Source organism: Rhinatrema bivittatum, chromosome 2 (assembly GCF_901001135.1).
Source record: "Rhinatrema bivittatum chromosome 2, aRhiBiv1.1, whole genome shotgun sequence".
Taxonomy (NCBI): Eukaryota; Metazoa; Chordata; class Amphibia; order Gymnophiona; family Rhinatrematidae; genus Rhinatrema; species Rhinatrema bivittatum.
The window spans coordinates 81,616,134-81,638,202 of NC_042616.1; the positions used below are offsets into that span (position 1 = coordinate 81,616,134).

Consider the following 22,069-nt stretch of genomic DNA (forward strand, 5'->3'; position numbering starts at 1 on the left):
AATCCCCATGTATACTGGCAGCTGGGCGGGATGCTGAGTCCATCTGCATACACTAAGGAAAACGAGATTATCAGGTAAGTAATCTCTACATTTCCTAGCATGTAGCAGATGGACTCAAAACAAGTGGAGATTTGCTTCCGCCCAAGTCATCAGACTTTCTAGGGATACCTGTCGGCTTCTGGTCCCGCCTCGTCGGTTGATGTATGCCACTGTGGTGGCGTTGTCCGACATCACTCTGACCGCTGTTTCGAAGTCTGTGGGCAAATCACAGGCATGCTATCCTGACTGCCCGTGCCTCTAGTCGGGTGATGTTCCACCCCGACTCTTCTCTGTTCCACCGCCCTTGGGCGGTGAGTTCTTCGCAGTGTGCTCCCCATCCGTTCAGGCTGGCATCTTGTAGTGAGCAGGGTCCAGGTTGGGGAGGACATTCTTGACCCCTGGCTCATGTGGCCGGGCTGCAACCACCACCGTATCTGAATCCACACTCTGGCTGGTAGAGGTAGGTGTACGGTGTAGGTCTGTGATCGTGGGCTCCACCGAGATAGGGCGTGTTGTAATGGTCTCATATGCGCCCACGCCCATGGTATCACCTCCAGAGTGGATGCCATAAGGCCGAGGACCTGTAGGTAATCCCAAGCTGTGGGCCGGGTGGCGCTCAGCAGGGCCTGCAGACGATTCCGGAGCTTTGACCTCCTCTTGGATGTCAGACTGACCTTGTCTTCCTGGGTGTCGAATCAGACTCCTAGGTATTCCAGTGACTGAGAAGGCTGTAGGAAACTCTTGTTCAAGTTTACTACCCATCCTAGGCTTTCCAGAAGAGCTATAACTCTGTTGGTTGCCTGGTGGTTCTCCGGTGATTTTTGCCCTGATCAGCCAATCGTCCAGGAAGGGATGGACGAGGATTCCTTCCTTCCGGAGGGATGCCGCCACTACTACTATGACCTTGGTAAAGGTCCATGGCGCGGTGGCTAACCCGAAGGGTAAAGCTCAGAACTGGAAGTGCTGGTTCAGGACTTTGAAGCGTAAGTAGCGCTGGTGATCCCGATGGATTGGGATATGCAAGTAGGCTTCCGACAGATCTAGGGATGTGAGAAACTCCCCTGGCTGTACTGAATTTTTGACAGACCGCAGAGTTTCCATGCGAAAGCTGGGGACCCGTAGGTGTCGGTTGACTGACTTGAGGTCCAGGACGGGCCTGGAAGTGCCCTCCTTCTTGGGCACTATGAAATAAATGGAATAATGCCCAGAATTTATCTTCTCTGCAGGCACTGGGATTATGGCTTTTAGGGACAGGAGCCTCCGCAAGGTAACTTCTAGAGCCGTCCTCTTGAGGGGTGAACAAGGAGATTCCACAAACTTGTCCGGCGGGAGCCGAAGAAAGTCCAGGTAATACCCTTTTCGGATGATGGCGAGGACCCACTGGTCCAAGGTGATCTCGACCCACCTGCGGTAGAAGAGGGTTAGCCTGCCCCCTATGGCTGCTACCCCCGGATAGGTCGGCTGATTGTCATTGCAGGGTACGGCCAGGACCTGAACCCAGGCCGGTTCCCCTCTTGTTGTGCTTAGTCCGAAAGGACTGGTTCCTGGCCTGCGGACGAGGTGCTTGGTAGCGAGTCCAGTAAGGGTTGAAGCGCTGAGAGTTTCTACCTCTGGATGGTCTAGGAAAAGGGCGCTGGCTCCTTCTTGACCTGTCTTCTGGTAAACGGGGCAATGGAGAGGCGCCCCATTTATTGGCCAGTTTCTCAAGGTCGCTGCCGAACAGGAGGGATCCCTTAAAGGGCATTCTCGTGAGCCGTGTCTTGGAGTCGTCATCGGCCGACCAATTACGTAGCCAGAGCTGTCTCCTGGCTGCCACTGAGGATGACACTCCCTTGGCTGCCGTACGGACTAGGTCGGAGGCTGCGTCAGTGAGGAATGAGAGAGCCGATTCCATCTCTTCTCCGGGGGTGTTGTTCCTAGCCTGTGATAAACAGGAACGCGTCACCACGGTGCAGCAGGTCGCAATTCGTAGGGACATGGCTGCCACCTCAAAGGCTTGTTTCCGAATGGCGTCCATGCGCCGGTTATGCGCTAACTATGGCGTCTACCTGGGGGCACACCAGCAGCTCCTTGGTTGCTGGGTCTAAGGGGTACATGCCAGCCAAGGCCCGACCCCCTTTGAATGAGGCCTCCGGCGCATTCCATTCCAGATCGATTAGCTGTTGTGCTGCTTGTAGGAGGGGAAAATGGTGAGTCGTTGGCGCAGGCCCTCTAACAGGGGGTTCATTGTAGGTTCCCCTGGGGTGTCATGGCCCGGGAGAGCCAGTTCCGACAGGCATTGAGCGATCAGGCCTGGGAGATCCTCTTTCAGAAAGAAGCGCCTCATGGTCCGATATGGTTCAATCCCCGAGGGAAGTTCTCCCTCCTCGGGGGGTTCGTCGTCTTCCTCAGGACAATCTGAATCCCCATAAGTGGGGGTTCCGGGCGGCGAGTGGCCGTGCCTAGGCCTTGAGGGTCCAGGGGCCGGGTCATCCGGTACGTATGGACCCGTTCGGGGAGCAGCCTGCATTGTGACAAAGGCATGAATCCCCTTGAATAATTCCACCCAGGAGAATGAAGCAGGATCTGGCCTTAGGGGCACCAGGTCTCTCGGGTTCCCTGGCTGCTCACTGCTGCCTGCTAGGTCCAGGGTGTTCCCTGAAGAACCAGCAAGTACGCTGGGCTGCGACCGGCCCTGGCCTGGAACTTCCAGGGCCTCTTCACATTGGGCACATAGGGAGTCTGCTTCCTCGCTCTGTGTGGCTCTGAGGTTGCATGCAGAGCAGAGGCTTATGCCTGATTCTGGAGGTGCCGGCTCCGCTGACGCATGGGCTCTCGTACGCTCCATCTCGTCTGTTAACTCAGCTGGAGTCTGCGCTTTGTAATATGCGCGAAAGATGTGCGCCTACCAATATGCGCTTGTCCACGTGCGCTTATCAATGTGTGCCTATCCACTGGCGCCTATCAACATGCGCATGAACGTGCGCCTATCCACTGGTGCTTATGAACGTGCGCCTATCAGCGGGCGCCTAAGGACGTGCACCTATCAACGTGCGCGTAGCAACAGGCACCTAGTGCGCGGTGACGAACCAGGGCAAAAGGAGACGGCGAGCAGGCAGGCAAAATGGCGACCCCCTTGGCGGGTTGCCACGTAGGCAGACTCTGCTACTCCTCGCTTCCTCGGAGACCACAAGTAAGGATGTACGCCTTACCTTGTCTTCGGCACTTCCCGGCTGCGACCCGGGCGGTCTCCGGCTGCGGGGGGAGAGGGTGATTACCGTCACCGCCGCGCTCGAGGAGGTGCACCCGCTGCCTCTAGGCCGCGCCCGAACTAGTCTCGCTCGGGAGCCAAGTCCACGCCGGGACCGAGGCTGCCTCTATGCCGCGCCCGAGCCCTTCTCACTCGGGGGCTAGGTCCCTGCCGTGAGTCGGCCACTGGACCGAGGCTCTTACCTCCGAGGGGCCACGGCAATCGCCTCGGGAAACTCAACTGGGGGAGGGACCAAATGGTATCACCGCAGGAGTGCGGGGCTCGTCTTCAGGTAGGTTTCTTCTATGAATTTAGTCGTTAGAATTTGGAAAAACACTCAGCGAGCGTGAGGTAGCTCCAAACTGCTTTGGAGACGGAAATTACTGAATTGTTGCACTTCCTGCGGGGGTATATGTACCCGGTGCTGACGTCAGATCAGTCTCCAACTGCTAGCACTAGCACACTATACCCACTTGTTTTGAGTCCATCTGCTACACGCTAGGAAAAAATAGTTTAAGGACCATGTTCTAAGGGGTAAATAATACTATATGAGACAGTCCTGACATATAGGTTGAACTTGTGTACCTGATACTCCTCTTCTTCACAGAACCTATTTTAACTAGATACCTTGTCCTTAACTCTCCCCCCATCTCACTCAGTTACACACATGTACTACCACAATCTCTCTTCTGCATAGTGGAGTAATGCCATCCACTAGAATTCCATGGGCCTTTTAAGTCCATTGAAATTGTTTCCACTCAGTGATCCACAGGCACCAGTATACCTTAAATGGAAAAAACTGTGAAAATAATTGTGTGTCCTCTATTGTCAGACAGATCTCTCCAGTCACTCGCTACATGCACTGTTCACATGACAAAATTGTGTCAAACTGTGCAACTGCACGAACCACATTTGTTCACAGCCAAAAATGTGCACAGGATATGACCAAAGTTGCAAACATCTCTAAGCCCTAGCACATCCCGTTCCTCCTTCCAGTCACTCCATGCCACTACCTCTGTCCTTTATTACCATAGACTTGTTGCAATACAATCTGCAGTAGATACTAATATAGCAGGGCCTTCAAAATACATGGAGTTGTCTTATGGAAACCACTGCAGCAGTTAGATCCAATATTTTGATAATTCTAGGTGATTTTAATATCCACACAAACTCTAGTAATACTGGTCCATAATCTGATTTTTATTCTTTTATAAACACAGGTGGTCTTATGCAAATGGGCAGGGGGAAGCTGCATCAGCCTAATCATGCCTTGGACACGATTTAAAAGAACCTTAGATTACAGCCACTGCCTTGGTCCAATCTTTTATCTAATTAGTTTTAGGCTGAAATCCAAGTTCTTTCTTAAGAACAACAAGAAAGTACTTATTGAAACATTCAATACATAAAATAAAAAATGAAACATTTTTTAAGCACTTTGTGCAACCTTGCTATGAAACTTGTAGGTAAATCCACATATTTAGAGCCTGAACACGGATGTTCAGTTAGCAAGAACTGAATCAACCGATCCCATTAAAGAACAGGCTTCCAGAGAATGCTTTAGCTGCCTGGTATCAGATTTGAGAAAAAACCAAAACTGAGCCAGACTGGAAAGGTTAGACATGTCCTAGAGGAAATCAGATTATAGTCAGAAAACAGATGGTCTAAACTATTATAGGAGTAAAAACATTTTGCTTTAGCAACAAAGAAATATTTCTTTTCCATTAAATTAGCAGAAGCATAAAATCAGCCAATAGTTTTCAATAGGTCAGTAATTTGTTAACACACCAGCTTCTAATGCTGCCTTACAGGATTGTTTGTTCCTAAGCTGAGTAACTGTTTGCAACATTTTTTAAATGAGAAAATTACATCAGTACATGCTGATTTGGACAAAAATAGTTATCAGATCTAACTGAATCTGAAGACAGGTTTAGCTTCCTGAAAAATATTGTGGAGATTAATGACACTGAGGCTAAAAAGATATTACAGGGCATGACATCCCACAATTTTTTTGACCCATAACCTTCATGACAAATTTAGTAGAGGGTCAGATGGATTCAGGGATGTAAACCTGATAAGTGTAAATTGCCTGCCTGCCTTAAGTCTGCAGTGCCTCTGCTTAAAATAACTTGGACAGACAATAGTGTGCCAAAAAAAATTACAGGTTTCCTAAAACAGATTAGGAAAAGTGCTGTGGTTACCTAACTACTCCTTAGTGAAAACCCTCATCAATCTGGATTCAGCCCATAGCACTGAAACAGTGGCCTTGGTCAATGATTTAAAAAAAAAAAAAAAAGTTGGGTACGGGTGTTGAATCTGCATATGAAATGGAAGAAATTTTATTCGGGCACTTAAAAATGGGTATTGGAGGGTCAGTTTTAATTTGGTTTGGATCATTTTTATCAAACAGAATACAGAAAGTGGTTACAGGAAAATAATCTTCACAAAACTTTGTTTAATCAAGATTCCCCCAAGGTACTATTTTATCTTCTATTTTATTTAATATTTATTTGAAACCATTGTAGGGTCTGTGAATCAGGGTTTTAAGTTCTTTTGTTTATGCAGATAATACACAATTGTATTTTTTACTGACCATCAAGCGAAAGGAAGTTGTGGAGAAATTATACTCATTTTCCAAACAGATGTTTAAGTTCCAATTAGAACACATTCAACCAGTCAGGGTGTTCTGGAGGAGACAGAAAGGATAGCTCTTACCTGCTATTAATCAAGTTGACTTAGGGAATAGCCATTGCTATTAATTGCATCAGTAGCCTGGGATCTTCTTGGTGTTTGGGTATGTGCCAGGTTCTTGTGGCCTGGTTTGGCCTCTGTTGGAAACAGGATGCTGGGCTTGATGGACCCTTGGTCTGACCCAGCGTGGCAATTTCTTATGTTCTTATGCTAATTTTCGTTCCTGTAGTACCACAGATCAGTCCAGACCAGTGGGTTTATGTATCCCTACCAGTAGATGGAGGCAGAGAACAAAACTTTGAGGCACTGCTACATAAATAGAGCGTGCCACCTGAAGTCCCTCAGTATTGACCTGTACTCAAGCCAAGATTAAAACTCCTCCCCTCTCCCTGGGCAAACTATTAAACCACCTGGGGTTGGAATCCCCTAAACTGGAGATCCACCAAAAACAAAACAACCAAGACCCTTAGGCCCTGGTAACCGTCTAACGAATGAACTTAACTGCTGCATTTGGCAAGGCCAATGCAACATTGTAAAAATGAGCACCAGGAAAATCAGTCTTTCAGCTACAATACCGGGGCAGGTCTCTGTACTGATCTGTGTGTCCAGACCAGTGGGTATGTCCAGACTAGTGGGATATACCAAAGCAATCCTACACCGAGCAGGAACCCGAAAGACCCGTTCTCAGCCTACTGCCACCGAAAGTTGTATCCTCTGGAGCCTGAACATCCAACCACTAATGCTTGGTGAAAGTTTGAAGTGAGGATCACACAGCAGCTCTACAAATCTCCTGAGGAGAAACCAACTGACACTCCGCCAAGAGGCCGCTTGCGCTTTAGTAGAATGTGCCTTAAGGTCACTTGGGACCAGGCAACCCTTAGCAATATAAGCCGAAGAAATAGCCTCTTCTAACCAACGAGCCAAAGTAGCCTTCGACACATTCTCCCCTTTCCTGGCTCCACCAAATAGGACAAAAAGATGATCCGACCATCTGAAAGGATTGGAAAGCTTCAGATACTGCAGAAGCACCTGAACATCCAAAAGGTGAAGATCTCTCCCCATTGTGAGATCCCTAGACCAGTCTGGGAACCCCGGCAACTCCACTGTTTGATTCACATGGAAAACAGAGACCACCTTTGGCAAAAAGGAAGACACCATACTCAGAGGCACCTTGTCAGTAGAAATACATAAGAAAGGGTCGTGAGCCTGAAGCTCCGAAATATGTCTGGCCGAACAGATTGCGACCAGAAACACCATCTTTAGTGAAAGATCTTTCAAGGAGGCTCAACCCAAAGGCTCAAAAGGGGGTTCACAGAGAGCCTTCAAGACCAAGTTGAGATTCCAATCCGGACAGAGCCTGCGAACTGGCAGCTTTAAATGCTTCACTCCCTTCAGGAAACAGAAGACATCAGGACGAGAGGCCAACAGCCTGCCCCGCACCTTGCCCCTGAGACAACCTAGAGCTAAAATCTGTACTCTGAGCGAACTATAATCTAGGCCTCTGGACAGACCATGTTGCAGAAAGGATAAAATCTGCGCAACAGAAGCCAGTAGAGGTTCTACCCTCTGCTGATCGCACAAGGGCTCAAAAACCTTCCACAGTCTGATATAAGCCATGGAAGGAGAGGGTCATCAAGCCCGAAGAAGGGTAGAAATAAAGGACTCCGAATAACCCTTCATGCGCAGTCGCTACCTATCAAAATCCAAGCCACAAGACAGAAGCGATCCTCCCGATCCGAAAGTATGGGACCCTGCTGCAGCAGCCCCTGCAGATGAGCCAGTCTGAGGGGACTGTCCTCTGCCAGACGCACTAAGTTCGAACCACGGCCACTCCAGCATGACCAGAACCACTGGATGCATCACTTGCCCAATGAGCAGTCACAGAGGGAACACATGAAGCATGCCCGTCAGCCAATGACATACCAGAGCATCCAAGCCCACCGAGCCAACTTCTCGTCTTCAACTGAAGAACCATAAAGTCTTCGAGTTGGCCCCTGTCGCAATGAGATCCAGTTGAGGAACCCCTCATCTGCACAAATGTGGTTCCAGGCTTCCAGGGACAGTTCCCACTCCCTGGGATCTAGTTGTTGTCGACTTAAGAAACATGCCTGCACGTTGTCTTCTCCCACAACATGGGAGGCTGCAATCCCTTCAAGGTGATGTTCCACCCAAACAGTTGAGCTTCCCAAGCCACAGTGTGATTCCTTGTTCCTCCTTGGTGGCTGATGTATGCCACCATTGTCACATTGTCAGACAACACTCGTACCACTCGATCCTGAACCAGAGGCAGGAACACCTCCAAAGCCCTATGCGTTGCTCTCATTTCCAGGTGATTGACAGACCAAGTCTTCTCTGCCATCGACCAGAGACTCTGGGCTGAGTGTCCCATGTACATTGCTCCCCAGCCTTTGAGGCTGGCATCCATGGTCATCACCATCCAATCCGGAACTTCGAGAGGCATGCCCTTGTCCAAATTGGGCAGAGACAGCCACCACGCCAGACTAGAAGCAGGGGGACACAATTTTACGATGTCCGATTCCAGCAAGACAACAATGCCCTCTCTGTAGTGGTCGCATGTGGGCAAATGCCCATGGAACCAAGTCCAACGTCGATGCTATGGACCCCAGGACCTGCAGGTAATCCCAGACTCTCGGGACTGGAAGATGCAGAAAACGGGCAACTTGTGCCTGCAATTTCACCACTTTGTCTGCTGTCAGAAACACCTTGTCCTGCCGGGTATTGACGTGGGCTCCCAGATATTCGAGATATTGAGAGGGAACCAGATGGCTTTTCACCACATTGAATACCCAACCCAAGGAGGTCAGAAGCTGTCTCACTCACTGCACCGAACAATCGCACTCCTCCTCAGTCTTTGCCTGGATGAGCCAATCGTCCAGGTATGGGTGTACCAACATCCCTTCCTGTCTCAAGGCCGCCGCTGACACCACAATCACTTTTGTGAAGGTTTGAGGAGCCGTGGCCGGCCTGAAGGGAAAGGCCCGAAACTGAAAACGCTGATCCAGCACCTTGAACCACAGAAACCTCTGGTGTTGCTTTCGGATAGAGATATGCAGATAAGCCTCGGTGATATCCAAGGATGCCAAGAACTCGCCCTTGCAGATGGCTACAATCACTGCACGCAGAGTCTCCATCCAGAATTGTGGTACCTGTAATCTCAAGTTCACCTTCTGCAGGTTCAAGATAGGACGGAAGGTGCCCTTCTTCTTCAGCACCACAAAGTAGATGGAATACCTTTCCCTGCCCCTGCTCAGCCAAGGGAACCAGAAGAATGGCTTCCAAGCTTATCAACCTGTGCAGAGTTCCTTCCACTGTGACACCTTCGCTTCGAAAAGAACAATGCAACTCCAGGAAGGTGTCACTGAGCGGGCGAGAAAATTCTAAAGGTGTAACCATCCTGTACCAACTCCAGAACCCACCGGTCTGAGGTAATCTTGACCCACTCCTCAAAAAAAAAAACGGAACAACCTGCCCCCTACCGCCACCGAGGAGTGAGGGCCCATGGCCTCATTGGGGAGATTTACCGGTTCCAGCTCCCTGCCCTGAGCCGCCTCTGGAGGATCAGCCAACCCCCCAAAAGGAACGCTGATGATTTGATGATTGCTTTTGTCCTGCAGAAGGGGAGCTTCTACCGGCCTGAAACCACCTCGATTCTCAAAAGTGAGGGCGAACAGAAAAGCTCTTCTTGACACTCTTATCTTCTGGAGGGCGACTGCCCTTAGTTTCACAAGCTGGTTCATGTCCTCCCCAAAAAGCATTCCCTTAAAGGGGAAATTAAACAACTGTGTCTTAGTCCACATGTCCGCTGACCAATTGCGTAACCATAAGAGCTGCCGGGCAGCCACCACCGAAATCATACTTTTAGCTGTGATGTGTACCAAATCATAAGGCATCCACCACATAGGCCACACCCCTGCCTCCAGACGGGCCACCTGTATGGTGGCTAGCACACCTGGAGACGCCTGCTCTTGCAGCTTCTGGATCCAGCACAAACAAGTACGCTACATCATACTAGTGCACACCGCCGCCTGGAGACTCAACGCTGACACCTCAAACATGCGCTGCGATTGAACCTCCAGCTTACTATCCTGGATATCCTTGAGGGCAGCTGCCCCCACCACCGGAATCATAGTCTTCTTGGTCACCACGGATACCGCTGCATTGACTTTAGGTATTTTAAGGCACTACAAGTGCTCCTCCACCGGGGATACAGCTTAGCCGTGGCCCTTCCAATCTTCAAGCCCGCTTCTAGGGAGTCCCACTCCCAATTAATGAGCTTCTGGATCTTCTTCAGAATGGAAAAGGCACTGGGGGGACCCCCACAGACCCTCAAGCACCGGATTTATGCCTTCGCTGTCAGACTCCTCCTGAGTCAGCTTGATACCCAGTTCCTCCAACACCTGAGGAATAAGTGGCCTGAGTTCTTCCTTCTTAAACAAGGGCACCACCCAGGGATCATTCCCCTCCATGCCGGCCACGTCCGTGAGGTCCGGTTCCTCCTTGCTCCCATCCAAGCCTGGAGTCTGGTCCACATCCGGGTCCCCCTTGAGCTCCATAGCCAAAGAGGGTGCTCCCCCTTTCTTGCGGGTCAGAGTCTTCAAGATCTGTCGGGGACGGATCTATGTGCACGGCCCGAAACACGAAATACTGTTCTGGCTGCACCGAAGCCACCCCTGCGGACGCCTGAGGTCTCTTGGAGGATCCGGAAGGCCTCTACTGTCCGCCACTTAGCTGCCTTCCTTGCCAGGAAGGCTTTGTGCATCAGCAAAACAAATTCTGGAGAAAAACTTTCCAGGCCCTCTATCTCCCTCAGGGCTTTTGGTATCAGAAACTGCCCCCTCCTCAATGCCATCCTCACAACCTTGTGCCGCAGGAGAGAGGCAGAGGAGAGTCACCAGAGCACCCAGCGGTTGGAACCCCCTGGCTGCAAATCCCCTCGGGAACTGCAGGAGACCCCACTTTGGCCCCCACCACAGGCCCTGCACACAGAGGGCCTCTGGGTCTTAGGACTCTTAATGGAGGGTCCCCTCCCCCCGAAGCACAGGCAGTGCACAGGGAAAGGGGAATGAGGTGGGCAGAACAGGCACACAGGCCCTACAGAGCTCTCCCTGCGGTTTCTCAGACATCCTCAAACAATATGCAGAAAACACTGCTGCTCTGGAAAGACCGCACCACGTGGCTAAAAATTAGGCTGTGTTGTTGCGCGACCCATAAAGGTGAGCAGGAAGTTTGATAGCGGTAGGAAGTACAAGCATGCGAAAAGGACTCCAAACGGCCTGAAAACATGACCAGCTACAAGAGGAATCCCCAACAGGGAAGCCCTCTGAAACGCACAGTCAGAGCGAAGGCAGGCAGATAAAAATGGTACCAAGTGCCCGAATCAAAGACAACTGCAGCACGCTGGTGCGAACGGTCACTGTCGGGAAGCCCCCCCACAGAACATCAGCCAGTACCGCTCCCACTTCCTCAGCGACTCGGCACTCAATGTCGTCTGCCCCAGTCCTTTACAGACTTTCCTGTCAGGCTGTCCACAACAAACCAAAGGACAAGTCGTCTTTCTCTTTTTTTTCTTTTTATTAAACAAAAACTTTACTAGCAGAAAAAAAAACACACAAGCAAAAGGAGAAAAGCCCTTAAAGAGATACTTCCCTGAGGATGCCAGTGATAGAGAAGGGGACCTCAGGGTATGATAAGGGAGCCAGTCCCCTGGCTATCAGAGGCCCTGGAATTCACAGGCATCTCAGCCAGGGGTATCTAACCCCCATCGCCCGGCTCAACTCGAGGGATGGCCCACTTAGGAACTTGGCACCTCGAGGAGCAGCTACTAAATTTCCAACTCCAGATGTCAGGACTGCAGGTTGCATCTCTACCATCTGCTGAAGATGGAGAAATACTGAGGGACTGTAGGTAGCACACTCAAGTTATGTAGCAGTGCCTCAAAGGTTTATTCTCTGCCTCCATCTGCTGGCAGGGATGCATAAACCCACTAGTCTGGACTGATCTGGTATGTTCAGGAACTCATTTGCATGGGCCAAGAATCATCTGCTTCAGTTGACAGCTCAGTACATAGCAGGACAGGTCAATGTTCAAGCAGATTATCTAAGTCGGAACGTAAACAATTTATTGGTCCATTTCAAATGACATAAGAACTGTTGTCAATGGTGTTAATTTGTGCAGTGGATTAAAGAATGACGATAAGTATTACCTCAAACTCTGCAGTTGCTCATGGGTATAGAATATCCATCCCATATTGAAGTTAAGTTCAGAAGGGTGAAGAGACAAGATGCTTTCTTAATCTACAAAGGTTCTGTTTATTTCCAGGTTCACGTTACATTTTTTTTTTTTGATAAGCCTTCCTGATAAATTACTTATTTGCAGATTGTTTAAAATATGGCTGCCTGGTTTCTAAAACGTTATAACTGGAGGGAAGACATCACACCAATTTTTTAGGGCTTCCAGTAGTTACCCATATGCAGTTCTTGTATTTAAGGCCTTACATAACGTGGGCCAAACATATCTTACAAAAAGAAAAAAAATTTAGATTATTTTCCTAAGCCGACTAAGATCTTCCGCAGCAGCCCTCTTGCAGATCCTATCCTTATCCAAGATTACAGTAGTAGGCACCCCTAAGCAAGCCTTTTCAGTTACAGCACCATTCCTTATCAAGTTTCAGATTTTCTATTGGTCATAAAAGTTTCCAAAGCTAATTTATATACTTCTCAGTTTTCTTGAGATTTTATCTGTTCTTACTGAACCTGTTTATTACACTGGAGCCGATGCAATATTTGTGCGCTCTCATGTTGAGCACCTGTTTTCCTAATGCCCAGCCACCTCTCCTGGGCGTGTGATACAATATTTAAATTAGTGGTTGTGCTAAAAAAAGAGGCACTAGGGAAAATTTGTACGTCCCTAGCACCTCCTCAGCATCGGGCGCATAAGAGATGTGGCTGTCAGTGCAGATTGGGAAAATGGATGTTCAACCTACGAGCGTCTGTTTTCTTCTGCTACCGGCATAGACACGCACAAGATACACAGCCTGGACTGTGATTATTGGGCATCCAGAATTGTTTTTTTCTCAATCCTTTTTTTTTTTTCCTTTAACTAAATCTGATTTGGTTCTCCTATTAGTATCGCGACGATACTATTAGGAAGAATCACAGAAACAGGATTTCTCTTTTTTTTGTTTTCCAATGTGCCCTAAGCGTGGCATACCTTTATGCCAGCCCTGGGCTGGTGTAAAATTTGCCACATTACAATGGGCGCATTGGCCACGCAGGAAATCTTTTGCATCACTGGGACTAGCTAATAGCCTCATCTATATGGAATTTACATGTGATGAGCGCTATTAGCTATGCAGTGATTTGGACGCGTGTTTTGGACGTGCTAATCCCAGTATTGCATCGGGGGGTTATGGATGCATGTCCAAAAATGCTCGTCCAATCATGTGTTAAGCTGTGCTCTAGCCACTGTGCATGGTATTGCATTGGCCCCATTGAGTTTTTTTTTTTAAAATTAGATTTTAATTCTTGGAATTTAGAGTGGTTTTTACAATGTTTTCAGAGATGGATCTCACAATTTTTTGTGTTTTTTAAACTTTTTTTTATTTATTGTAATCTCATCTCTTTAGGGGAAAATCAGAACATAAATGTAAAGTTAATAAAAATAAATTTGGACAGCAATAAAGCACAAATTTCTGCAATTATAAAGCAATGTAACCCTCAACAGCAACTCTATTGTTATTTTAATACTTTCCTCAATGGACAAATGAAATTAAGACAAAAGTAGAAAGAATTTCTAATTTAGTGTAGCTGGGTTCAAAAAGGTTTGGATAAGTTCTTGGAGGAGAAGTCCATTAACTGCTTTTAATCAGGTTTACTTAGGGAATAGCTACTGCTATTAACTGCATCAGTAGCATGGGATCTTCTTAGTGTTTGGGTAATTGCCAGATTTGGCCTCTGTTGGAAACAGGATGCTGGGCTTGATGGACCCTTGGTCTGACCCAGCATGGCAATTTCTTATGTTCTTAATTTCAATAAATGTCCATTCCCCAAGCACATTAAAATGAGACCTAGAGGGCACGACAGTGTCTATTTAAAGAAGCATGCACTAAGTTGGTTCTTGCATCATGTAACAAATACAGATCTAACTTAGTACAGCAATTTACTGCATTTCTGTTCCATAAGAAATCCCAATTTTACAAATCACCAAGCATAATTATAAAAATAAAACGGTGAATGAAAGACTCTTTATTGCGTTGCTGATTTATCTGCATATAGTTCAGTTCCCTGGGTACTCGAATACTGCAGCAGCTCCCATTCCCGTTCCAATACACATGGATACAACTCCATAGGCTCTGAAACAGAGTAATACAAAGTTAAAACAGCAATGACCAGCAACTGGTGAGCTGAATTTTCTGTATTTGATATATTTTACACAGTATTGCTGTTTAAAATGGCTAACCCAGTAAGTACATTTCTTGTTCAACTTCTCACCTTTTCCCTCTACGCTTCAGTTCATTTAGTAGAGTCACAACTTGTCGAGTTCCAGTGCAGCCCAGTGGATGTCCCAGTGCCACAGCTCCACCGTTGGGGTTTACCTTCTCCATGGGGATCCCCAATTTCTCAATACAGTATACAGCCTGGCAGAGAGATTACATTAAAGCAAATATAATATCCAAACCAATACCTATTTAAATGAACAGTGAGAATAGTCAATATTTGTTTAAAGCTATGATTCACACATGTATATATGTATGAATGAATATTTGAACAACATATATAAAAACACCCAAACTTGTGTGTGACACACCCAGTCTAACTTCTTATTATGAATATCAGTGTGCATTGCAGCAGTTTATGGTCTTGGAACACCTCTCTGGCTGTACCGTTACAGGATGGTTGTAGAGGAGGTAATGGTCCCCTTCCTTCTGAGTCAGGGTGACCAGATTCCTCCACAGGTTTCCCTGTAGTATGTTCCCTTCTGTCCCCACCCATGTCCTCTCTTTAAAGATCCTCACTTACACTTAAGACAGATAGTGCTAAACCTATACTTGTTAGGGTTTCTGTTTTCCTGGAACCCTCCTTTGACCTCCTCAGCTGGAGTGTACTGATTCTCCCAGATCTTCCTGCTGCACTGGCAAGCAACAATGCTTGTGCCAGGCTTACATGTATATCCCCTGAAAGCCAACAGGAGTCAAGAGGAAAAGAACTGAGCATGCTCAGTTTGACATGCTCTTGCTAATTAGCTTCCCTTTAGTAAGCAAGAAGCTCAATTTTTAGCCAATACATTTTTGGGTTTCTATACCTACACTATTGGGAACATTTTTTTTTTTTTTTTTTTTACTATGCCCATGCTAAATCTTTTAGCATCATTAGTTATATGGCTTTTTAATGTGCACATTAAATTGTTTTTGCAAGCCCATGCACTGTAGACCCAATGCAACGTGGATGATGGGGTCCAAAGGTTTGGTTTGCATAAGTGAGCCTACGTTATATTGAGTTTATATTCAGTGCCACTTAGCAGGATAAGTCCGTACTTATCCAGCTAAATGCAGCTGAATATCTATTATAACATGACTCGATATAACATGAGATTACTTATAATGCGATCAAAGGTTGCTTTCAAATTTGATATTTATTTATTTAAAAACTTTTCTATACTGTCGCTAAGTTAAGTACCATCGCAACGGTTTACAAACAGGCACAAAATAATGTATGTATAGGTAGGTTATCGTACATTCTAACAGGTGCCAATTAAGTACGGTTACAAACTCATTAATAAAATCAATGTTTCAGTAGTGATGGTCAATTCCAGGTGTATTATTGAGTTACTCTTCATAGTTATGTTAACATGCATTTTTAAAAACTGTTAAATTCTTCATTCTAATTGCACTTCTCTGACTTGTTTTTTCTCCTCCTCTCTACCCTCCTGCTTCTTTAGGAAAGGCTTGTTTAAAGAGCCATGTCTTTAAGGTTTTCTTAAAAAATTTGAAATCAGTCTGCAATCTGATTAGTGAGCAATGTGTTCCATAGATTGGGCCCTGCCAGTGATAGGGCCCTCTCTCTTGTGTTAGTTTTGCTGATTTTACTGAAGGGACTGTTAGTAGTGCTTTGTTAGCTGAGCGAAGGTTTCTTTGTGGGACATGGACTCGTAGGGCTGTGTTTAGCCAGTCTGCTTCTTTAACATATACAGTTTGTGTATGGTGCATAAGGCCTTGTATTTTATCCTGTATTCGATTGGCAACCAGTGTAAGTCTGCTAAGGTTTCAGTTATATGGTCCCTCCTTTTTTTTCCCCGTCAGTATTCTGGCTGCAGTATTTTGAAGTATTTGGAGTGGTCTTATTGATGTGCTGGGGAGTCCTAATAAGAGTGCATTACAGTAATCAGTGCTGGAAAAAACAAGTGTTTGTAAAACTGTTCTGAAGTGGGCATGTGAGAGTAATGGTTTCAATCTTTTTAGGATCATAAGTTTCGCGTATCCTTCCCTTACTTTTAATGATATGTGTTGCTTTAGATTAATTTCTGGATCCATTATTACTCCCAGATTTCTTACTTTTTCGGCAAGTTCTATTTTCTGGTTATTTCTTAGAGTTATTGGGGTTTTAATAATTTCAGTATGTTTTCTTTCAAGGTGTAGGAATTCAGTTTTGTCAATGTTAATAACCAGTTCCATTTGGGTAAGTAGTTGTTTTATTATGTCTAGGTGTATGTTTGCTAGTCCTAGTGTTTTTTCAATTGTGTCGTCTATTGGTAGAATTAACTGAATGTCGTCTGCGTAGATGTAGTGTATTATCCCTAGGCCTGCCAGCAGATGGCATAGGGGCAGCATATATATGTTAAAGAGGGTGGCAGACAAAGCTGAACCCTGAGGTACTCCGGTTTCAAGTTTAAGTTTTTCTGATAAAAAAACACTCTATCTGGACTTGGAAGAATCTATTGCTGAGGTATGATCTGAACCAGTTTATCATTGTGTCACATAATCCAATTTCTTTCAGTCTTTCTAGTAATGTTAGATTGTTACTCAGCCAGATAAGTCCGGACGTATCTGGTAAATGGTGATTATTAAATTTGAAAATGGGAGCCAACCTTTATCTGCGTAATAAGCGATCTTCATTATATCAGGTCTACAGTGTATTTACATTTTTTATGAGAATTTTTATTACACACAGCAAGTTTTCTATGTTCTAATTTGTAGTTCCCTTGATGCATTCTTTGATTTGTAGTATAATAAGCTGACCCCATTCCATCAAGAATGGAGAGGGTTTTGTATGATGCACCCCCATCGGAATGCCATTTGTACAAATCCCTTTCATAAAAAGAGTTAAAAAAAAACCCAAACCTCAGCATTAATTTCTTATAAATGGCAGGTGTTTCCTTCATAGCTCAGAATGCCTCCCTAGGGGTTTCTAGGTGACAGTATGAATGTGCAGATACATGCTAATCTACCTTACTGCTGACATCTATGCACTGCTTCAAAACAAACTGTGAAACAGTTAAAACAGGATAATCGAGACAAGATATCCAACCAAAAACAGTGAAGCCATAACCATATTATTACCTGGAAGGAAGTCTTACCTGACTGGCAAATGCTTCATTAATTTCATACACATCAATGTCGTTCAAAGTCAATCCTGTGACAATGAGAAGAAATGTATGATACAATCTGTAATGATGTGACTCTAAGCTGCAGTATGGAATTTGTTAAACAAGACATTCCTAAAATGACATCATTTTCCTCCATTCTCACTGAAGCATGATGCCCTGCATGTTCACTCCATAGAACCGGGCCAGTCTGCCCCCGATTACCAGAGACTAGGAGTGGACCTGCCGGATCTCATTGTGAGGACTTATTGCCACCCCCACCCTGGGTGGATCCGCCTCTAGATGACCTTCCAGCCCCTCGAAAGGACTGTTGCCTATGTGAGGACTGTCTTGGGGCAGAGGCCGCCGAGGGCCTCGTCTGATGAAAACGTCAGGACTCCCGAAAGTGAGGCCGAGAAGAGAAAGGTTTCCGGTCAGACTTTTGATCCTCTGGCAGCCTATTGCTCTTTGTCTCTCCCAGCGACTTCATCAGACGATCGAGGTCCTCACCAAACAGCAGTTTCCCCTGAAAGGGCAGATTACAGAGCTGCGATTTTGATGACAGATCCGCTGACCAGTTGCATAGCCACAAGTGTCGTCTGGACGCCACCACCGACACCATAGCATGGGCCTTGGTTCTCACCAGGTCATACAAGGCATCCGTGCCATAGGCAACCCCTGCCTCCAGGCAGGCCACCTGGACTGGGGAAACTGTTCCAGCAGACTGTTCCAGCAGCTTCTAGATCCAACATAAATAGGCTTGCTGCATCAGACTTGCACATACCGCAGGCCGAGCCCCAGGACCTCAAAAGCTCGCTTGAGATGCACTTCCAACTTCCGATCCTGAACATCCTTCAGAGCGGAAGCTCCAGCCACCGGAATAGTAGTCTTCTTAGTGACTGCCGAAACTGATTCCACCTTCGGGACCTTGAGAATGTCCAGATGGTCCTGCAGAAGCAGATAATGCTTGGACATCGCTCTGCCAACTCGCAGACCCGAGTGGGGGAATCCAACTCTCGGTTGATCAATTTCTGGATTTTCTTCGGAATTGGGAAAGTGCTGGGGGGTTTCCGTAGGCCATCCAGAATCGGATTAACCCCTTCAGCATCTGAATCCTCCAGGATGAGCTTAATCCCCAGCTCCTCCAACACCTGAGGTATAAGCGGGCAAAGCTCCTCTCTCTTGAAAAGCCAGATCACCCGCGGATCATTGCCTTCAGCCTCAGGACCCTCCAAGGTCCCCTGTTCAGATTTAGAGTCCCCTGGGTCCAGAGGGGGATCCCCAATTGGGTCCCCATCCTGATCGGCCTCTGAGGAGACCTCATCCTCCTGCTTAGACTTGTCCGAATCTTCCGAGTCCGATTCCAATCGCACTAGTCGTCCCTCGGGGGCCTGCGGAACCTTTAGAGGGGACCTTTCCCCGCTTTGCCAAACCCGTCGGGCCTTCTGTGACACCGCACTTACCTCCCTTCCTAGCCAGGAAGGCTTTGTGCAGTAAAAGTACGAATTCGAGCGAAAGCCCCCCCCCCCCCGGGCGCTTGGGTCTGCTAGGGTCAGAGACATCCGGACCTTTTTCCCCAGGTCGAACCATGGGAGACAGGAGCGGCGGGGACCCCCCAGGAGAAGCCCCCCTATCCAGCTCCGCTTCTGCGGTCATAGCCACTCCCTCCTGTGATCCTAGCACCACCGCCGCGGCATGCGAATGCCTCCGGGGCTTTGCTTGCCTTTCAGACCCCCCCTCCCCGCAGAGGAGGAGGTCATTCAGGCCGACAGACGGGCTACTACAGGCCCTGCAGGTCTCTCTGAGCCGCCTGTCTGTCATAACAAGCACCAAGAAATAAAGCAAGGCAAAATAAAAATCCAAACAGGCAATCCTATGCTTGCTGCGCTTTCCCGCGGCCTGGATCGCGAGGAGGAGGGGTGCACCACTCGGCAGCTGTCAAACCCTGAAGAGGGCGCACTGCCCCAATAATTTCCCGCTGGCACAGTGAACAGGCTGCTGCCACGACTGAAAATCGTTCGGGAGTACAGCCAGCCCCCACTGGAGTGAATCTGCCCCGACCAGGATCACCCTCCTCCGAATGATCCCCGATCCGCCCACTTACTGCCCGGCCTGCACCCGATCTCGCCGAGGATTTCAGCCTGCTAGGCCGCACAGCCTGCCGCATGCTTCTGCTGTCGCAAAAGCAGACAGCTGCCAATGACTTTCTTTTTTTACAACAAAGATTTAAAGGCCCAGACACACAGGACAGCACAAAAATAAAAGTAAGGGTACATCCCTGTCCTGGGCAGGCGGAGGGGCTTCGGGCCCTCAAAGGGAACCAGACCACTGGCTGTCAGTGGTCCCGGGGTCATGGGCTGAAGCTGGCCAGGGGCATCCAATCCCCCGTTCGCCCGGCTCAACCCGAGGGACGACCCTTCTGCAGGAACCTGTCACCTCGGGGAGCAATTTTCCTTAAAATATCCAGTCTGTACTGCAGGGTTAGCACCTGTACCATCTGCTGGAGATAGAGAAATACTGAGGGACTGCAGGTGGCACTCTCGTATATGTGGCAGTGCCCAAAGTTTTGTTCTCTACCTCCATCTGCTGGTAGGGATGTATAAAACCCGCTTGTCTGGACTGATCAGGAAACAGAGTATATGTTTACATCTAGCCCCGTGACAATCATGTGTTCAGTGTGACACTCATGTGAGAACCATCTGTCAGGTGTGTCCCGACAGAAAAAAGGTTGAGAATCACTGCACTAGGCTAATCCTCCATTAGTTTTAGTAGCCAAACCCAGAAAAGTTTTCAGCAGAGAGTTATTTGCTAAGTTCAGTTTTGGATGGATTGAGACTTTTGCCACTTACAGTTCACTCTATAATTCTGCTGTAAACATCAAAAGAAACAGGGCTAGTTATAGGTTTTCAATAAGGAAATTTTGCACATTGGATACTATGTGGCCTGCCTGAAAACTTAAGAAATATATGCATTCACAATCTAACAACATAAGAACATAAGAAATGCCATACTGGGTCAGACCAAGGGTCCATCAAGCCCAGCATCCTGTTTCCAACAGTGGCCAATCCAGGCTATAAGAACCTGGCAAGTACCCAAACATTAGACATATCACAAGCTACTACTGCTTATTAATTTCTGTAATAGCAGTTTATGGATGTAACCTCTAGGAACTTATCCAAACCTTTTTTAAACTCAGTAACACTAACTGCTGTAACCACAACCCCTGGCAATGAATTCCAGAATTTAACTAATGCGCTGAGTGAAAACGAATTTTCTTCTATTTGTTTTAAATGAGCTACTTGCTAACTTCATGGAGTGCCCTCTGGTCCTTCTATTATCTAAGAGAGTAAAAAACTGATTTACATTCACTTCTATCACATCCTCCCTCAGTTGTCTCTTCTCCAAACTGAACAGCCCTAACTTCTTTAGCCTTTCTTCATAGGGCAGCTGTTTGATGCCCCATATCATTTTGGTCGCCCTCTTCTCTGCACTCTCTCCAGTGCAGCTATATCTTTTGAGATGCAGTGACCAGAACTGCACACAGTATTCAAGGTTTGGTCTCATCATGGAGCGATACAGAAGCATTATGACATCCTCCGTTTTATTTTACATTCCCTTGCTAATAATCCTTAACATTCTGTTTGCTTTTTTGATCGCCACAGCACACTGGACCAAAAATTTCAATGTATTATCCACTATGACGCCTAGATCTCTTTCCTGGGTGGTAATTCCTAAGATGGAACCTAATATTGTGTAACTACAACAAGGGTTATTTTTCCCTATGTGCATCACCTTGTACTTGTCCACATTAAATTTCATCTGCCATTTGGAAGCCCAATCTTCCAGTCTTGCAAGGTCCTCCTGCAATTCATCACAATCCGCTTAAGATTTAACTATTCTGCATAATTTTATGTCTTCCGAGAATCTGATCACCCCACTCATCGTACCCCTTTCCAGATCATTTATAAATATTAAAAAGCACTAGTCCAAGGATAGAACCCTGAGGCACTCCACTGTGAAAACTGACCAATTAATCCTATTCTGTTTCCTGTCTTTTAACCAACTTGCAATCCAAGTTAAGAGCAAGGATGTTTGGACTTATTCTTTGGGATCCTACTGGTACTTGTGACCTGGATTGGCCAAAGTCTAAAACTTGATGTTGGGCTTGAATGACCTTTAGTCTGACCCAGTACAGCATTTCTTATATTCTTATGGTGCCTTCTTTCACTCTGTTTTCCTATGCAGTTGCTTTCTCAATCCTGCTTCTTTTCAGTGAAAAGTCCTTAAAATTGTACCCTTACCTGCTTTCTCCACAGCAGCTGGGATGGCATAAGCTGGACCTATGCCCATAATGTCAGGAGGCACTCCAACTACTGCATAGGAGCGCAGGATCCCTAGGACTGGAAGACCCAGCTGCATGGCCTTTGAACGTTTGGCCAAGAGAACTGCAGCTGCTCCATCACTGACCTGACTCGCATTACCTGTGGGAGAGAAGAATTATTGGGTGTGTTACAT

General features: G+C 47.0%; 1 protein-coding gene across 1 annotated transcript in view; it reads right to left on the minus strand.

Annotated features, from left to right (window-relative positions):
• Positions 1-13,008: 13,008 nt before the first annotated feature.
• The window catches only part of ACAA1 (acetyl-CoA acyltransferase 1), a 62,810-nt gene continuing 53,749 nt past the window's right edge, over positions 13,009-22,069 (minus strand). The window contains exons 9-12 of the mRNA XM_029588372.1: positions 21,856-22,035; positions 17,549-17,604; positions 14,467-14,612; positions 13,009-14,327 (exon numbers count right to left, since the gene is read on the minus strand). Coding sequence (XP_029444232.1) covers positions 14,252-14,327; positions 14,467-14,612; positions 17,549-17,604; positions 21,856-22,035 — 458 coding nt within the window. The 3' untranslated portion in view covers positions 13,009-14,251. The remainder of the gene's footprint in view (positions 14,328-14,466; positions 14,613-17,548; positions 17,605-21,855; positions 22,036-22,069) is intronic.